The following is an 18,100-nucleotide window of genomic DNA, read 5'->3' on the forward strand; positions in this document are numbered from 1 at the left end:
AGGTGCTAAATATTGAAAGACAGACATAAAAGGACCATTTTTAAACATTAGACTACTTTTAGAACTGTTTTAAAGACTAGATGTGAATAATTAGAAAATGATTCTATACCATCAATGTAAGGGAACAAACAAATGGAAGAAAAATATTCTAGTTAACTGCTTGAATACAAAATTAATTTTTAAAATTCTTTATTTAAAAATCTCTTAATGCAATGTTCCATAAAAAATATATACATGTTTCTATTTACATACTTTTATTAATTTTGAGTTTGAATTTGATTTTAAATTCAACTTGAAAAGATTTCAGAATTTCTTCTGAAAGTAAGCACTTAAAAATACTCTAAATTTATCAAAAAAAAAAAAATCCAAAAAACAAAAAACATATAAAAGCACAGATAAGAAAACAAATCCTTTATATCGCTTGATATGGTTAGAAAAGACCCTGGGTGTCATGTATTATCATTGGAAGTAGGGTTAATAGAGAGTGTTCACTATTATATGGAAAGGTTCAGATGTGACAAGTTCATTTTTCAAAAGAGTCTTTGAGGTTTCCAGACCACACGTGACAGTGCCAAGCTGGCTCTTTACACTTTTATCTAAATCAAGGTCCTTCATCTGATTACTATCCATAAAGGTACACTATCTGAAATCATGATCTTTTCATGAAATCAAAGCAGAAAAACTGTTCAGGACAAGGAGATCCTTCCACGTTGGTCCATGTTGGCCGATCTCATGAAATCTCTTTGGAATCTGCTGTGACTCTATAACCAATCAAGGACTCTTTACCACCTTCGTCTACAAGCAGATCCACCAACACGTGTGGTTTATCGTAACCAAAGGAGGTGGTAGTGTTTCTGAGCATTGTGGACTCCTGTCCTCCTGTCTTTATTTCAGTTTTATTATTTGGAGGAAATTCTGAGTCAGATAAGAAAGTGTCCGATTCTACAACGCCACTATCAGAACCACTTCTGGAGTGATAAGAGTTTAAAGCAACGCTGCAGGGTTCAGACTGGTTGCTACTTGAATGGACAGAATCATCTCTCTTCACTGGGGTCAGAGGGCTACCAGGGGCCGTGTCAAGGGTATTCTCTTCGATGGTCACCACGTCCGTTTCACTAGAAAAATCTTCTCTGTGCTCTGCTTTTGCTAGATCGTCCTCGGTATGTGAGCTTGAAATTACTGCTGGAGACAACTGCTCTTCCACCTTCTCATGTTCAGGGACGATGGGTTCGTAGGTGACAGGCGATATATATTTCGATTCAGATTTTGTCTCAGAAGAGGCATTTTTCACCACAGATAGCTAAGGGAAGATAAACCAATGATTAAAAATAATAAATTACTAAACTTAAGTGCCTACCCTCCCTCCCAAAAACAAACAAACAAAAAACACACAGTCTAAGGGTAATGGACATTGAAATTTACCACTAAATGGCATATTTAGGATAATAGCATAATAAAATCTGGTGGTTGCCTTTTCTTTCTTTCAAATGAAAGTATACTATGTTAAGATTAAAAACAAGGATTTTTAAATAGTTACTATCTCACTAATATACATCGCTTTTTGTGAACTGCCTTTCACACGTATGCACGTTACACTTACAATGGGAGTACAGCTCCTTATATTTTTACCATATGCCTTCATAATTATCATTTTCATTATCATTTTCATGGGCTCATATAATTTCTTACACTGATGATTAAATAATTTCTCTAACAGTAGATGTTAAAGTGTTTCTAGTTTTACTATTTAAAGAATATGTTGAAATAAACAATCTTACAGATCTTTTTATTTATGAAATTAGAATAAATTCCGAAGGGTAGAATTACTAAGTCTGACGGTGTGGCATGTTTAAGGAACTATGACACTGCATATCCATTGCATGCTTACCTTCCCACCAGGGCTGTAAGACTTTTTACCAGTCTATACCAGTTCTACTACTATCGGTACTCCCGGATATTCAGGTTTCTTTTTCCTTCTCTAGTGGGTGTAAAATGGTATACTACAAACTTGCTTTTTGCTTAATTACTACTAAGGATGAGTATTATAATTCATACATGAATTGTCCTTTGTTGATAGTTCTTATCTACTTGACTGAAATGTAGCAGATTCATAATGAATTTAAATGTGCCCTCTGCCTATCAGACATTATTCCTGCCGTATTTGATTCAAAAAGTTACCGTTCTATTACCCTTTAACTATTCTTTTCACCATACAAAGACTTTTAAATGTAGACATTAAAATGTCAAACTTCTAGTTTAGTCTCACTTTTGGTCATCTTTCCTACTACACTCCAATCATAATGAAGTGTTTTTATATTTGCAGTTTTTCAAAAGCCAGGCTTTCTTGATGCTGGGCCTTAGCACGTACTGTCTCTTAGTACCTGAATAAACTCCTATTTGTTCCTCAAGACTGCTCAGGCATCACTGCCTCTGGAAAAGCTACAATTAACCCCCACCCCCAAAAAGTCAACAAAGTCTTCACTCACATGTATATAAACCTCTATTTTTGAACCTATCACACTGTAAACCCGTACACCCACTGAATACTTATCCTTTTATCCCACTAGACTTTAAGTTCTTTAACAGACTTGTCTAATTTTTGCCACAGGCATCAAAAAGTACCTGGTGCGTAGTGAAAAACACATGGTTTTGGATATGTGGTAGATCGAGTGATTTATGGTAGCTGACCTACTGCTGAGTATCATTCTACTTTTAAAAAGATTTTTCAGGAACTATCGAAGAGGTTCAAATTAACATTTTAGTATACATAATTAAAGAAAAATATTTAAATACATTACCAAGGACTTGGGTAACATGATGCTTCCTTTCTTACATGGATTTATCTTCTTAATGTGAAAACATACAGCTAGCAGGATAACTACTACAAAGACTAGGAGAGCAGCGACAACTGGAATCCAAAATGAATCTAAAAAAAGAGAAAAAAATCACAAATTGGAATTGAGATGAAAGACTGCTATATCCATCGATTAGTTATAAAGTCTTAGAGCTATTCTTTAATAGATTTACACATCGGGTAATTAATAAGGAAATGGTGTTAAGGAACACTGACACGGAAGTCAGGAGAGATGAGCAAAAAATTAGGTCCCTGTCCCAGAGAGCAACATGACTCTTTGCAATTCCACAATTCTAAACTTTCTGCAACTACACTTTCATGACAAAATATGTTTAAAATAGCTTTTTCACAACAATTGCCTTATGGCCCCAAATAAAAGGTGTTTTGAGAGTTCTGCTTTTTCTTTCATTTAAAGAGGGAAAAGAAGAATTTAAAAAATATAGCTCATTAGAAATAAATTCTAGTAATGTTCAGAAGTCTTAAAATGAGTTAGTCTCACTCCTCAGAATTTAGTTACATTTTATATTTCAAGAATGCGAATACTTATAAAGATATACAAATGTACACATATGCACACACATATATAGGAGAAGTCGCACAGAAATAAAGTCCCAAATCAGATAGAAAGAATATAAAATAGAGAAGATTTGTTTCGGAGCACATGACATCTATAGTCGCTGTTGTGCATTTTTCTCTAACGCTGTGTTTATTTTCACAGCACCATCTTCAGTGTTCTTTTTCACAGTTCTCTCTTCCAAATCAATAGTGCTCTACATGGTATGGTAGTGTTTGGCTTCCTTCATGCCATTTCATTACCTTTAATCTCCATTCCAGTTACTTCTTTGGAATAGTAATTCTGGAAGTTACTACTAAATGAATGCTTGTATCACACCTATTACAGGATGTGAAAACAAATTATAACAGAAAAAGATAAAAATAACTACATAACTGAAGTAGGCCAGCACTGGGTTAGGAGCGCTTATCAGGCAGATGGGGAAGGCTGCTAGGAGCCACTGTCTGCCACCATGTGGCCACAACATTCGTCCAATTTATAATTCAGGATGTTCTTTAAAATTAAATTTGGGGTATTTGCATTATTTTTGAATTTTGTAAGTAAGATTTTATTTTTCAAATAGCATAAAGAAAATGGGAATAAAATGCACTCCATTATTTTAAGTCATCTATTTGAAACTCTAGTATAATGGCCTAAAAGTTATTAGTATTCGATTTTAAGTATTTGGCTTGATTCTTCAGCCTAATTTCCATTCTTCAAAAAGATATTTGTATCATAACATTTTTGTACATTTTTAACCTAGGAAATATATTCTAAAAACATCCTAACAATTGAAAAAATATATAAAACAAAGATAGTCATCAATGCATGATTTATCATAGAGAAAAGCTATAAATAATCTAAAAGTCCAAAAATTGGGAAACATTAAATATAATATAATCTACATGATGAAATATTCTACATACATTAAAAATAATATTAATAAATTATGTGAAATAATATGGAAAATATTTATACTATATGCTTAAATATTTATAATACATGCAGTATAGAAAATTATATATACTATATGATATGGTCATGGCCTTTAGAAAAAGAGAAAAACAGGATAGGAAAAGAACCCACCGAACTGTGAGTAACCAAGAATTTGTTTAGATGGTAGAACTACAGATAATTTTGTTTTCTTCTGGCTTTTTATATTTTTTAAATTACCTATAATGAACATTTAAATTTGAAAACGTCAAAGGCCCAAATTTTTGTTACCATACCTGACACTTGAGAATGCCAGTTCTAAAGTTCTATTATATATGTATCTCCCACACACAATGAAAAGATGAAACAAAAATTATTTTAAAATGTTATGTGACCCATAATCCACTATTTAAATGAACCTATATTTATTTTTGAATATTAATTTCTAGGGCTTATCCAGTTTACATTACACAATTTTAACCAACGCTCCTGCTATTTGGTTTTTACTGTCCCCATAAAGAACATCTTAATGAATATATAACATCTTGCTTTATTAAAGTAATAAATTGACTTAGATTGTTGTGCATAATCCTGAAATGCAGACGTTTATGCACATAATTTTATACTTACGCGTTTATTATACTTCTTTCTTTCCTGTGTCATGGCTTCCCAAATTGGTTGTTTTATATTTTTTAGCCTGAGAAGTGGACTTATTTTTAAAAGAGCAGAGAGTTACTAAAATTGCAAACTGCCTCTTTTCACATTAACCTATGTTAGTTATCACTTCTTATATTTAGGGGAAAATAGCATGAACTTACTTATTTTGCTCTTATGGTCGGAAATGGTGATACAAAGTTCTTCGGATTTTTTGGTTGTCACGGCCCACATATCTGAGACTCCTTCAGCTGCAATACAGTACCTAGAATTCAGTGAGGACACTGGAATACTTAGGTGGCACTGAGTCTCATTGCAATCATCTTCCTTCTGTATGTACATTCTAGTTGTGGTCTGCATGGAAAAAAATGAACAAACAAACAAACAATGAAAATGCGTAGCTCCTTTTAATCTGTCCCCCTCCCCCAAATCACCATGCTTATATCAGTCAAACACCCGGAGAAAACACATATATGATAAATGTTGAACAAGTCTAAAAATAGTATTAATATCAAATAACAAGTCGGTTTGTTACTTTGACACAGCATGATGCTATGTATCCATTAAAATGTTCTTTATAGAAGTTACAAATTTAAAAACTCAAAGAGCAGGAATGTTCACTGTTAGTTGTTAAGTTAACAAATGTCATTAGTCCTATTTCTATAGTGCTAGAAACTTAGCTGATGAGAGATAAAAGCATCTTTTATGAAGAATAATAAGGGTATTATGTAGAATCTCTTGGCAGTAACACATAGAAGGGATTGAAGCAGTCTCTAGGAGTTCATCATTTGTTCAACCAGCCAAGTTCGTGGACCACCTGTGTTAGGGCCTGAAGACCACAAAGGCAGGACAGTGGTGCCTGACCTCAAATAACTGACCACAAGTTATAGAAGAGAGATATGAAAGAAATGTAAGGGAGTAATGAGTATGGCAAAAGCACTCCTATATGGAACTAGGAATCACCAGACAGTAGATGATGAAATAGTCTACAGTGTCAGAGAAGATATCAAAGGGGAGATGATACACCAATTGAATACTGAAGAATGAGCAGAAATTTGCCAGAAGAAAAAGGTGGAGTAGGAGGAGGACATTCGTTACTTGCAGGGAACTGCAAGCAGTTCACCAAAGAATGAATGAAAATAAGGTTGGAAGGAATGGGCAGACAGGTAGCTGGGAAGGATGCAAAGGCCAAACCATGAAGGTCTTGTAGGCCATGCCATGAAAGAGAATTTAGATATTATTTTGCAGCTGATGGGGATTTGTTACAGGGTTTTAAGCAGTGAAGTACTGTGGTTAGATTTGCACTTTAGAACAACTCTACTAGCAACCAACGTGATGTTTTAAAACCTAAATCAGATGTCACTCTTCTGTTTAAATCTTTCCAGATGTACAACATCTCACTTGGAATAAAAGCCAAGTTCCCCCAATGCCCGAAGACACGTGGCCCCCAATGATCTCTGTGACCTCAGCTACTTCCACACTTTGTGCAGCCTTACCGCTCCCTTTACCTGTCTGGTGTCCTTTTGCTAGGGTCTTTCCCTGAAACACTCTCCTTCATTACCCACAGAGCTCACCTCCTCTAGCCCTGGCTCCAGTAAAATCTTCCCCATGAGGCCTGCTCTGACCACCATACTGAAAATCACTACTGCCTCTTGCCCTGCTGCCTGTACCTCTGCCCTGCTTTGCTCTTCTCTATAGCAAATATCACTAGAGATTTGTCTGTACTGTCCACTGCTTTCTCCTGGTGCCAAAAGGCACAGAGCACATGCTCGACAAGTAGTTAAATGAAGGAATGGCAGCACTGCGGAGAACGGATGGAACAGAACAATTCCAATCAGAGTGTGGTCTGCATACCAGTGTCAGAATTTAATTATATCTCCATAGTAGTGCTGTTAAGCTTTTTCTTTCAAAAACAATGACTCCAATTAGAGCTTCATATTGTTTATCATTACTACCAATGAGGAAGAAAAGATTAAAATTATCCTTATCTTACCAGTGGAAAAATGAAAACATTACAGGTTAAAATCCTAGATTAGGGCTGTGCTGTTAAACAAGGTAAAGAAGAAATTTAAATGTGTTCACTTGGCCAGTGTTATGTGATCAACTCCAACACCAATTCCCTTCAAAAGCATTCACATATTTCTTTTTTCTTACCAAAACCTAGGACCCACAAGTCTTGCCTGAATAGTCAGAAGCATTCTACTTTTTTATACTATAAACACAAACAACTTGCACTAGTGATAGAAAAATTTCCATTTTGAAAAAGATGATATAGAAACACATACCTCATTTCCATTTATTCTCACATACACATCGTACGTGAATGCATGACAAGTACTTTCATCATACATGGCTCCCAGGTCTTCTCCATTTACAATAACTAAAGGATGATGTATATCAATAATGATATGGTCTTCTTTCCGTCTGATATCCAGTTTAGGTGGTCCAACTTCCCCTAAGTTGGCGGTGAAGAAGACAAAAAAGAAGTAAATCAGTACTAGCCCTGGAATTTTAGAGTACACTATATAAAATTACTGGAATAAATCAACCTACTATTTTTGTTTTTGTTCTAAAGCAGAACCACATTTAAACCATTTCAAAAAGATCTAGAAGACATTTTGTGTCCTTAATAAAGAGATGTTTAATAAATCTCCTCAGGAAAGAAGTATTCTTATCTAAACTCCTTTTTAACAGTATAAATTCATTTCTAGTGCTAAAAAAAAATAGTTCGTCATGTAAAAAACCTCATTATTTTTTTCTTTTATCTTTGTTCTGTAGATTTTTTAAAAATGGTTTTCTAAGAAAACCATTTCAGGAAAGGCATTTATCTTTGAATCCTCACCGAAACTTTTTGTATCTCCAACACCTTTGGATGTCTGGCATGAAGGCTACATAAAAGCTTGCTAAATATATTCATTTTTCATTGTGAAAATCAGAACTAGATATTCATTCAGTCAACAAATATTTATTATGTGTCTGATGTTTGGCACTTTGCTGATGAACCATTTATCTACTCTTCACATATTTACTGCACATCTACCAAGTGCCAGGAAGGTCTGCTTTTACTCACCAATGTGTCCCCAGGGGCTAACATACTTTCTAGTATATAGTATGCCTTTGACAAATCTATGTGGGAAAAGTCTGACATACAGATGGTATAAGTATCAGATGACAAAGGCGTAAACTCTAGGGAATAAAACTATTTCAAAGGCAAGTAGAGAAAGGGCTATGGAAGGGACCAAGTAGGCTCAACCTGAAAAGCAGGAGGAGAACAAGGCAGTGGTTGAATTAATGAAGCATGAAGCTGAATAAGGAAGGAAATGAAGCTGGAAGACAAAGCACAGAAGCATTAGAAGTCTAGGGAGGAGTCAAGTAACTAAAGGATTCTTTTTCCCAGGAATGAGGGTTTGAGAGCTACAAGGTAGGATGTTAGTCAGAAAAGAGGGATCGGCACTGAAGATCCTACAGCTTGAAGTAATAACAAAGATCAAGTATACATGGGAATGGGATGCCGGAAGTACACAAAGCTGAAAATCACTGGGGCTGAAGAGATTACGGAATTCTAGAATTGTTTTAATGTAGGAAGTTAGTATTAAAATTCCCACAGGTCTTGAAGATTTAGGGCAGAGAGGAAGAATGAGAGCAGCTGCCAAAGTCCTTACTGAATGTAACTCAGAAAGGAAGAACAGAGAAGACAGGGAGAAGGGTGCTGCAGAGTCTAGCTGGGCAGCACTGATCCGTATTTGTGTGGAGTAAAAGAGTAATGGTTCAGTAGGGGACGAGCGACGGGCACCTCTGAGTCCTACTTTGTGGGGCTTGGGAGACAAGGAAGACATGAACTCCCTAAATTCCTGCAAATGTTTCTTGGATATTGTAATAATTTTTAGGAACTGTTAATAAAAGCAAATATATGCAAAAGACGTGTAAGTATTTTTGAGTTTCAAATTTAGACATGTATATATTCTACTAACCTTGTTTGCACAAAATAAATTCTTTGGACTCCACATAGGCTGATTCTTTTTGTCCAATCCTAGCTTTAACTCTGGCCCATAAAGGATGTGATGGATTATTAATCATGTAAAAGATATTACAGTAATGATCAGAGGTATTGCAGACATCAGTCCACGTTGTCTCCCTAAAATGAGGAGGAATAAAGAAACATAAAGGTAACTTTTATTAATATATAAACTTCAACCATCTCTGTCTATGCTTTGCTTTTGATTCACAGTATGGAGCTGGTAGAAAGAGCCAAATAAGAACAGGATGGAGAAGCTAGGTTAAGTAGGGAACCCTTACTCTTTGGTGAGAAGTACTACAAATTCCTTTATAATAAAGAGGTTCAATTCAAATGATAAGACCTGTACAAACCACATTCCACATCTGCTCTTTAAGCAACTTCAGATTGCATTAACATGATCATTACTTAATTACAGAATCCAACACATTACATATACACTACAGGAAGACACGATTACTTACTTAATACAGAACTCTAAGCTTTATTAGTTGTGCCTTAACATCTCGGAAGTTAGTGATACTTGTCTACTTCAATTCTGGCAGGAAAAAACTAAGTGGCAGGAAATATTCTGAAAAGAACTAATTTGCATCCTTAGTGTGTGTCTAAGCATCTATAAGCAGTTCAGGAAGTTTTGCCACATGCGAAGGAAGGGTGACAGACGGCAACAACGAGCGTTATGGAATGTGCAAAGACCTAAACAAAAACAGAATAAAAAGTATAAGAGAGTAATACTCACCCGTAGATCTTTACCTGGACAATAAAAACAGGCGTCTGCAGCATTGACGAGTAGTCCCAGCGTAGTTCAGTATTAAAGTTGTAGGCCTTAACACTAACATTGGTTGGTCGAGGCACTGTAAGAGATTCCAAAAGTATAATGGATGACCGTAAGAAATTAACATTAACACTAGAAAATCTTATTATAAGAAGCCATGTTAACCAAACATATATTTCGAAGGAAAACAAAAATTCACTAGACTAGATAATAAAATTATTTCAATTGGGAGATTTCTAAAAATTAATTTTATTGGAAAATGTGTAGAGGAGTTCTGATTCATTTTAAATTAGTGCAACAACACTGTGATAGAAAGGAAACACAAGTATGAGGCAATAAATTCTTATAATGTTTTAGGAATTTCTAAAATAAATGCACTGTATGTTACAATAATCCTTAATTCATTTAATCGCTAGGATTTTCCATATTTGATAACACCAATTGTATTCAATGTCTAGGGAAGAACTGGCTAAAAAAGGGGTGGCCAATTTTACTCTAAAATACTAGCCAGTCTCTCAACCCTACACCCCGCAGAACTATACATCTTTTAAAACCTCTTCTATTGCACAGGAATAGATGCCAAACGATTGACTGAAGGAACCACTGACCAGTTATATCAACGCTTTGCTGGCATATGCGGGACTTTTTACAAAACATACCTAATATTTCTTCTTGCCTTTGCTCTTTTAAATCATTTCAGAAAAACGTTTGTTGATGTGAGCCACATGAGGGAACGGGCAGAAGTCACTTTAACACCTTGTCATCAGACATTATCAAAACCGTAATCTAGTTATTAAAAGTGGCCATACCCCCCGCCTTCTGTTCAGTGTAAAAGTCGTTGTCCATCACCCCTTGGAAAATTAAACACACGCGCCCATCTCCTCCCTTCTTCTTTCCTTCTCCCTCTCTCCTCCCCCCTTCCTTCCCTTCTTTATGAATGAACATGAAGGTAGAGATAATAATAAAACCGAAAATGGAAAACTCCATTTAATATGATTTACTTACAAAATTAAAATAAATAAATGAATGGCAATGTGGCCACAGTTCAGCGGCTTCCAAACATAACTTACCATCCTCCTCAAAAATTCTGAGAGAGTCCAAAGTATATTTTTAAAGCACCCTAGATGATAATGATGATCACTCAGTAGACTGCTCTTATAAGAAAAATATCCTGTCTATGGCCATGCTACCCTAAACAAGCCCTATCCTGTCTGATCTTGCTCGGAAGCTAAGCAGGGTCGGGTCTGGTTAGTACTTGGACCACCTAGGAAGACCAGGTGCTGTAGGCATAAAAATAAAAAAATAAGGGATTGTAAACTGACAAGGTCCTTGCAATCTGTGAGGTCAACCAACGGTTGCCTCGCCTAAAAATAAATAAATAAATAAATGATTTGAAAAACTATTTAAAAAAAAAAATTTAAAATAAAGTAAAAGAAAAATATTACCTGGGTCGGATATTTAAAAATCTGGGTTCTTTCTTGGCTATACTATTAAATATTTCCTCCAGATTTCCTCATCTGTTAAGTGAGGTGTTAATTTCACACATATAAGATATTTGCTTACTGTTAAAGGAAACACCTACTACACAGGGTACAGCGAGGTAGACTGAGGCTTGCTTAATAGGGCTCCTTTTTCTATGGTAGGTTTGTACTTGGACTATCTGAAACAACGTAGTCTCAAATAGCTTGAAATTTACGGCTGAGGTGGAAATAAAAGGCACCCCTCCCCAGTTCGATTCAACCTTAATATCAAATAATGATCACACATATAAACGGAACTTTACAACCAGATAAAAGTGGTAGTTGATATATGGAAAACTCATATAATGAAACTGAACTTCCTTCAGAAGCCTCTTCTTAATTTTAGCATCTTTTGCTTTTCCAGAGGCTGAGAATTTTCAAACCAGCAGGTCCTGGTTTCTTTTTAACAATCATTCCCTTGGTTACTCTCTCTAGTCTTGCATTTACTAGAAGCAAGAAGAAAAACCACAGAACACCTTCAACACTTTGAGTGGAAACTTCCTTAGCTAGGTCATGCAGGTCACCAGATACATTTCTTGGTGCAGCCATGCTTTCTGCCACTACATGACAAGAATCCGCCTTCCTCCAATTTCCAATAATGACAAGTGCTTCCCTTCATTTTAAAAAATGATTCCCAATAGAATAGACATTTTAACTGTATATACTCAATCTGAAATTCCTGTATTTGAGGAAATGGCATATAGAAGTCAATCTAAATACTGGAATATCAAAGTGCATTTATATTTGAGAGGACTGAATCATGTATTATAAAACCACAAACAATAGAAGATATGCACAACATTAGATTAATTTTTAATGTGAATTAAAGCATATTTCCCATAATTTAAGTAAAAGCTTGACATGGTTAAACTAAGACAAGGACTTAAATAGTAGCTTTCAAAGTAATCAAGACAGACAGGTGTCAGGAGAAAGAGGTTTTGATGGATTATTACAGACAGAAATTACTACAAGATTAAAGGAGAAACTTTTAAATATTTACACCAAAGGATATAACTTGTGGTTTTCATGTTACCAGACGAGAAACCATGTGGTTATTAGAACTGCCTTTGTCATCTTGCCAAAATGACATAACAGACGTGAGTAGTTTCTCATTAAATGTCAGAATTTTGTAACCTAAGTTTAAATTGTTATATATTCAGATTAAAATAACTAGGGCTTACAGCAAACTTACATTCATAATAAATTTACCTTATATAAATGAAAACAGATGTATAAACAGTAAGAGAGTATTATGTATGGAGTTTAAAGAAAGATCCTACTAGAGTACCTCACAAAATAAAATAATCTTACAGATCTCCCCATCTCTTTAAAATGCCCAGATAGTTTTCTGTAACTCATGTTGTCTTTGGAAATGAGTTCAGAGTTATTTGGTGCATTATATTTGTATACTACCTAGAGAAAACTTTAGCTATTTTAAGATCTGCTTCCCAGAACTCCTCAGAACAGCTGAGGATTTGACAAAACTAAACACAGGAGAAAAAAAATCAGTTTTTCATAACATTCCATTATAATGCAGGAAAAAAAAGTGTTTCTGGTTACAGCCAACTGTTTCCTGGTGATAAACTGGAAGACACAGAATATAAGAAAAAGAGCAAAGGAGGGGACAGAAAATACCCACGAAGATCAGCAAGTACTGAAGCAGTATACTTGATAGAGCAATGAGGATGTCACAAAAGATCAAAACACAGCAGCAAGAACAGCTCCGCAATAATTCCTGGAGAGGGGAGAGTGAAGGGGCACACCAACGACTACCGACATTTTCAGATTTCCTCTGCGTGGATGCTGAAAGAAGTAAGGGCTACGACCTGTGCTCCATCTTGTCACTGCCAAAAGCACCTGTGCCTCTACTGAAAGAGTGACAGCCACAGGAGGTCTTCGCTGATTGTAACACAACAGCACAAAAAGACCGTCTGGACTATGTGTCCACTTATGGCAGAAAAGAGCTCATCGTACTCTGTAGACGACATTGGACAATCTGCCTATCAATCTCTCCATGAGAAGGGCTAACTGAGGAGCAAAAAAGAACTATAAAGGGCTAGAAATTAAGTTGTTTTTGTGGATTTCGAGTCACCTGACATAGCCCCAAAACAAATGCTCCAAGTTAAAGCATCCAGACCCTTTCCTGAATGAACAACTCTTAAAAGAGATCTAACACCCTCTTCATGTTAAAGATGCAAGGCCATGGATATATTCACAAACGTTTCTTCTTATACTGCAAACTGCGAAATGTCATGAGAAATCCAGATGGATAAAGTGAAAAATATCATATTAGACTTTTGCATTTTTTTTTTCAGAATATATTTATGGTCGCGATCTCTACCTCTTGAATAGTTTCATAGTGTAGACAAAATGGCTATTTTTCTTACTGCTTTTCAACTTTTTCTCTTAGCAAGTAGTAGTGTCCTATAGATTTAAGAGAATTCTTACACATGATGTTTCAAGTGTTCATAAAAGTTTTTTCATTGAAACTTTCCTATATTTCAGGGTTCTGAAATTCAGGAATCACATATCCATTGTTTTGTGGAAGAACAGTCTATTTTCTACTTCTTTATTTTCTTTTCTAAATTTTATTTCATTTAATTGGCATATAATTTACAGCATGGTATAAGTTTAAGGTGTATAGCATAATCACTTGACTTATATACACTGCAAAATAACCAAAATAAGTGTAGTTACTATTCATCATCTCATATAGATATAAGAAAAAAAAGAGAAAACAAATTTTCTTTTTCCTTGTACTGAGAACTTCTGGGATCTACCTTCTTAGCATCATGTGAATATACCATCTAGCAATATTATAGTCATCACATTATATGTTATATCCCCATACTATGTTCTTACACCTGCAGAAAAAGATAGTTCCAAAACTAAGGGTTTGAGTGAGGACATCTAAAATGCTTCAAGTCTATTTTACCTTCCAAATAATAGTTCCTCAACTGGGTCAAAACCCCAAGTGTCCCTGCAGGCTTCTCTCATCCCTGTCTGTCTTTGGGACCTATTCTGGTTTATCACTCACTCTCTTAAAATGTGGAGCCCAGAAGCGATGCAACGGATGTGAATGAAATATTTTCTTTCTTCTCTTATTTTAAGAGATGGGCATATGGAATAGTGGCTTATACTGAACTTATAATTAACAAAATCCCCCAGATCTTTCACTCGAACCACCACCAACTTAGGGCTTATCCCATAAATACCTGCTCAACCAATTTCCTAACATAAAATGCAGGATTTTATTCTTGCTCCTGTTTATCCAATTTCATCTAGCTGGGTTTGCATGGCATGCCAATAAATTCTAACTGGACCAGTAATCATTTCTCAAGACTAACACCCCTTTGGACTGAGTCATTCTAAGTTGAGAAATACTTTAGGAACTGAAAAAATAAAAAAAGGCCTTTTCAGTCTGTGGAAGGAAAAAGATGAAAGAATAGGTTAGGTGCTAAGTCTATTTAAATTTCTCATATAGATGAGTTTTTTTAAGGCAACACAAATTTCTCATCTATAATTAAAATAATTTAATATTATAAAACATTTGTTAAAATAATGATGCACATAATTGAATGTCAATCACTAGCATACATTACACGTTTACTACAGGACAAGGAATGTGCTCAACTTTTTTACACATTATCTCAGTTAAGCACCACATCCGTCCTATGAGGGATGTAATATTATTATACATATTTTTACTGGTGATAACAAAGGCTTAGAAAAGTTATCTAAAGACTTGACAATATGTAAAGTTTTGTTGGTTTTAATTACGAAAAGCTGCTTAAGTGTCATTTTTGGGATTGTTTAATAAAATATGGGAAAAACAACCTCCATATGTAAATAGGAATTGGTGATAATTGTTTTCTGATGACTTCATAAGCGCCTGCTTCAAGTAATTTTGCCTGATTTATTATACCGTCACAATTAAATGATGGTCACTGCAAAATATGAACAATGTATTTAAGTAAATCATTTCTTTAGAATGGACAAGACTAAAATGAATACCTCATATTAGGGTTACTATGTATTATGATAAGCCAAAATAAAGACATTCTCTTACTAAGAAAATGACAAGTAAACTGATTCCTTCTTGTCAAGAATTCATTTAATTCTGGTTCAACTATTATTCTGATTGTCTGTCTAATTAAAATGGAACCGATAATTACTCATCTAGTTCACACAACAACTGCACTATTGCTGTGTGCTGCCAAATTTAGAAGATAGCTCTTTAAATGGGTTACTTTTCACTTCAATTCTTTAGGTAGTCTTTTACATAGAAATGAAATGTGGAACTTGCTTCAAGGATGAGCAGCAAATTGTGCAGTCACAAGAGGCGCCATGCTTAGGAGGGCCCTGTACTCAAAAGGAAGAGCCTGACATTTGGTTTAATGTCCTGCCTGAATGAGGAACCTGAGTCATCCTCTTCCTCTCTTCCACATCAAGTTACCTCATCAACTCCTCCCAGACTTAAACAGCGACCTGATTAACCTCCCTAGTTGATTCTACCCCCATATTATTTTATAAGATGAATGGTCTTTCTAAATAGCAATTCTGACCCTACATAAAATCATTTCTCCTCTTAAAATAATCCAGTGGCTGCCCACTGACTTGAGCAAGGTACAGTGAGCATATTATTTTGTTGACACAGCACCTGTACTTTCAGGTACCTTATTTCTCTTCTAGGAACTCTCCTACCGCCATCCCCTGCAACAATGTCCTTCCCATGTGACCTGGCACCTGACCCAACATGGACAAATCAGAGCTTTTCTCTGGGATTAAGACAGAAGAAGCTGCAAGATGTCAAAATCAAAGCTGTCAACATCCACGATTCCTCCCAACTAGAGAAAGCTGTCAGTGCTCAGAGTTAGTATTAAAAAATAGAGAGTCTTGGCAGTTTGACTTCCTAGTTGAGCTTCCTGAGGCCCAGCTGGCATCTCTACCTTTCTATTGAACTCCTGCTTAGACTCTCTGAGCTGACTAATCAATTCCTCTTTTTGCCTAAGTCAGCCAAAGCTATGTTTCTATCCTTTGCTGTTATACATGACCGTAACAAGGCACTTCATTAATTGGTTCCTACCTCTCTACCCTTCCGAGCTGCCCCTGCATCCTCACACACACATTCTACAGTAAAATGCTTAATATTCCACTCATTCAACATGCTGTTTCACACCTCTCTTCCTATGCACACACAAGTCTCTCTGCATCTCCAGTTCCAACTATGGGGTCACCTTCTCATCTTTCTGACTCCCCCGGTCAGAGCCAGGCACCCCTATCTTGCTTTCCAGTAAGTAGCCTGTGCAGTAAATTCAAGCTCTTATCACAATGTACTACAACTGCCCTTGTGGATGACTAACTTGTCCTAGGGAATGGCAGTTTGCAGAGTTGTTAAGAACTTGGGACTCTGGAGCCCAACTCCCAGGCTGCCCACTGAGTACCCAATTTGAGACTTCTCTACAAATTGGGCAGACTTCCATATGCCTCACTTCTTCATCCATTAATGGAGATACCAATAGCACCTAGTTTATAGGGTCGTTGTGAAAATGAGATGTGATCAGAACTTACGACAGTGCCCAGCACTTAATAACTGTTAGCTATATAATTATGATCCTTGAAAGCAGAAACCGAGTAACTCCAATTTTTCTATATCCAACACCTGGTACAATGTCTGTCCCAGGAAATGAGTGTTTGCTTGACTTTTAAAGAACAAGCCTGAGAGCTGGATAGGAAGGGAACACACCTAACAGAAGCTCATGGAGGAAGGCATAATATAGAGCTTCAGACTGTTTGTCAAGGGTGATGGAAGTTGGGCCTCCCTGATCCCTTCCAGGCGGTTGCTAGCTGTGGATACTGAGGAGATACTGAAGATTGAAGGGGTTTCTGATAATTTAGGTTTATCCCTCTTGCAGAAGAGATTTACTGATTTTATTGGAGCTCCGAATCATCATTACACCAAACTTTAGAAAAGCGTAATCTCGGCATCTATTTTCTGGGAAATTTCAATCAGCAGTCAGAAATACCAGAAGCTACGTAAAGAGACCTACCACCTGACACACAGGCTCGCAAGTGCATGAGCACCGCTTCCAGATATATGTAAAATGGCCAATTACTGCCACTTAATTCACAGATGGCGAAAGAATGACTTCTCTTCCATCCTAAGGATTTGCCCTTCGTCCCCAAGAGTTTAGTATTTAAATCTTGAGCTGTGGCCACAGTGTACAAATGCTGAGGAAACTGGCTTATTTAAAAAAATTAAACATTAAAAGAACTGGAGAACCGAGAGGCTTGTTTTGTTGTTTTGGCAGCAACAAAAGAGGAGAAGGAAAGGAAACGTGAAGGATGCAAACCGCAGAGACCCGGAGTCGCCTTCCCGGGGGCCAACCGCACAGTGCTTGCTGCCCCGGGGCGTCCGAGAAGCGGGACATCCCGGGCGAATGCGGGTGCGGCCGCGCCGGGCGGGGCTTCCTAGCCGAGGCGGTTTCCTCCCCAACCCCAACCCCCGCCCCCCCTCACCCCCGGTTCCCACCCGGCCGCGACCCTGCCGCAAGCGACAGTACCCGAGGACAGCTCCGGATCCGCGGCGCTCGTCTCCGCCCTGCTCGCGGCCTGCGTGATGAAAACGAGAAGGAGAAGGCGAGCCATTCTGCTCTGCATATTTTCGGGGTGCGACCCTGAGCGGCAGCGAGGGACCCGACGAGCGCGGCCCTCGGGCTTGGGCCTCGCGTCACTTCCGCCAACTCAGACCTTAAGCGGAGGTGAGGCGTGGGCAGTGAAGCCCGGACCAAAAGCC

The 18,100-nt window shown here is 36.9% G+C and overlaps 1 protein-coding gene across 2 annotated transcripts; it reads right to left on the reverse strand.

Annotated features, from left to right (window-relative positions):
• Positions 1-312: 312 nt before the first annotated feature.
• Positions 313-18,085, reverse strand: IFNGR1 (interferon gamma receptor 1). 2 transcript variants are annotated; one of them, XM_036222017.1, is made up of 7 exons: positions 17,868-18,085; positions 9,763-9,863; positions 8,966-9,129; positions 7,280-7,449; positions 5,159-5,348; positions 2,799-2,926; positions 313-1,300 (listed from the first exon to the last, which is right to left on the reverse strand). In XM_036222017.1, exons 2-7 carry the CDS (start codon positions 9,846-9,848, stop codon positions 731-733), a joined length of 1,308 nt encoding a protein of 435 aa, XP_036077910.1. In that variant the 5' UTR covers positions 9,849-9,863; positions 17,868-18,085; the 3' UTR covers positions 313-730. The 2 variants fall into 2 exon arrangements, with proteins under 2 accessions (XP_036077910.1, XP_016021340.2); XM_016165854.2 differs by having other exon boundaries at positions 314-1,300; positions 9,749-9,863; positions 17,868-18,058.
• Between the last annotated feature and the right edge of the window lie 15 nt (positions 18,086-18,100).

The sequence above is a fragment of the Rousettus aegyptiacus genome, unplaced genomic scaffold (assembly GCF_014176215.1).
Source record: "Rousettus aegyptiacus isolate mRouAeg1 unplaced genomic scaffold, mRouAeg1.p scaffold_m13_p_1, whole genome shotgun sequence".
Lineage (NCBI taxonomy): Eukaryota > Metazoa > Chordata > Mammalia > Chiroptera > Pteropodidae > Rousettus > Rousettus aegyptiacus.

Excerpts from the sequence above, each read along its gene's own strand:
- IFNGR1 (XM_016165854.2), bottom strand. The coding sequence starts at position 17,964 with ATGCAGAGCAGAATGGCTCGCCTTCTCCTTCTCGTTTTCATCACGCAG. Across the intron at positions 9,130-9,748 it reads GTCCAGGTAAAGATCTACGG|GGAGACAACGTGGACTGATG; the intron begins GTGAGTATTACT and ends TCCTCATTTTAG. Across the intron at positions 7,450-8,965 it reads ATTTATTTTGTGCAAACAAG|GGGAAGTTGGACCACCTAAA; the intron begins GTTAGTAGAATA and ends CCGCCAACTTAG.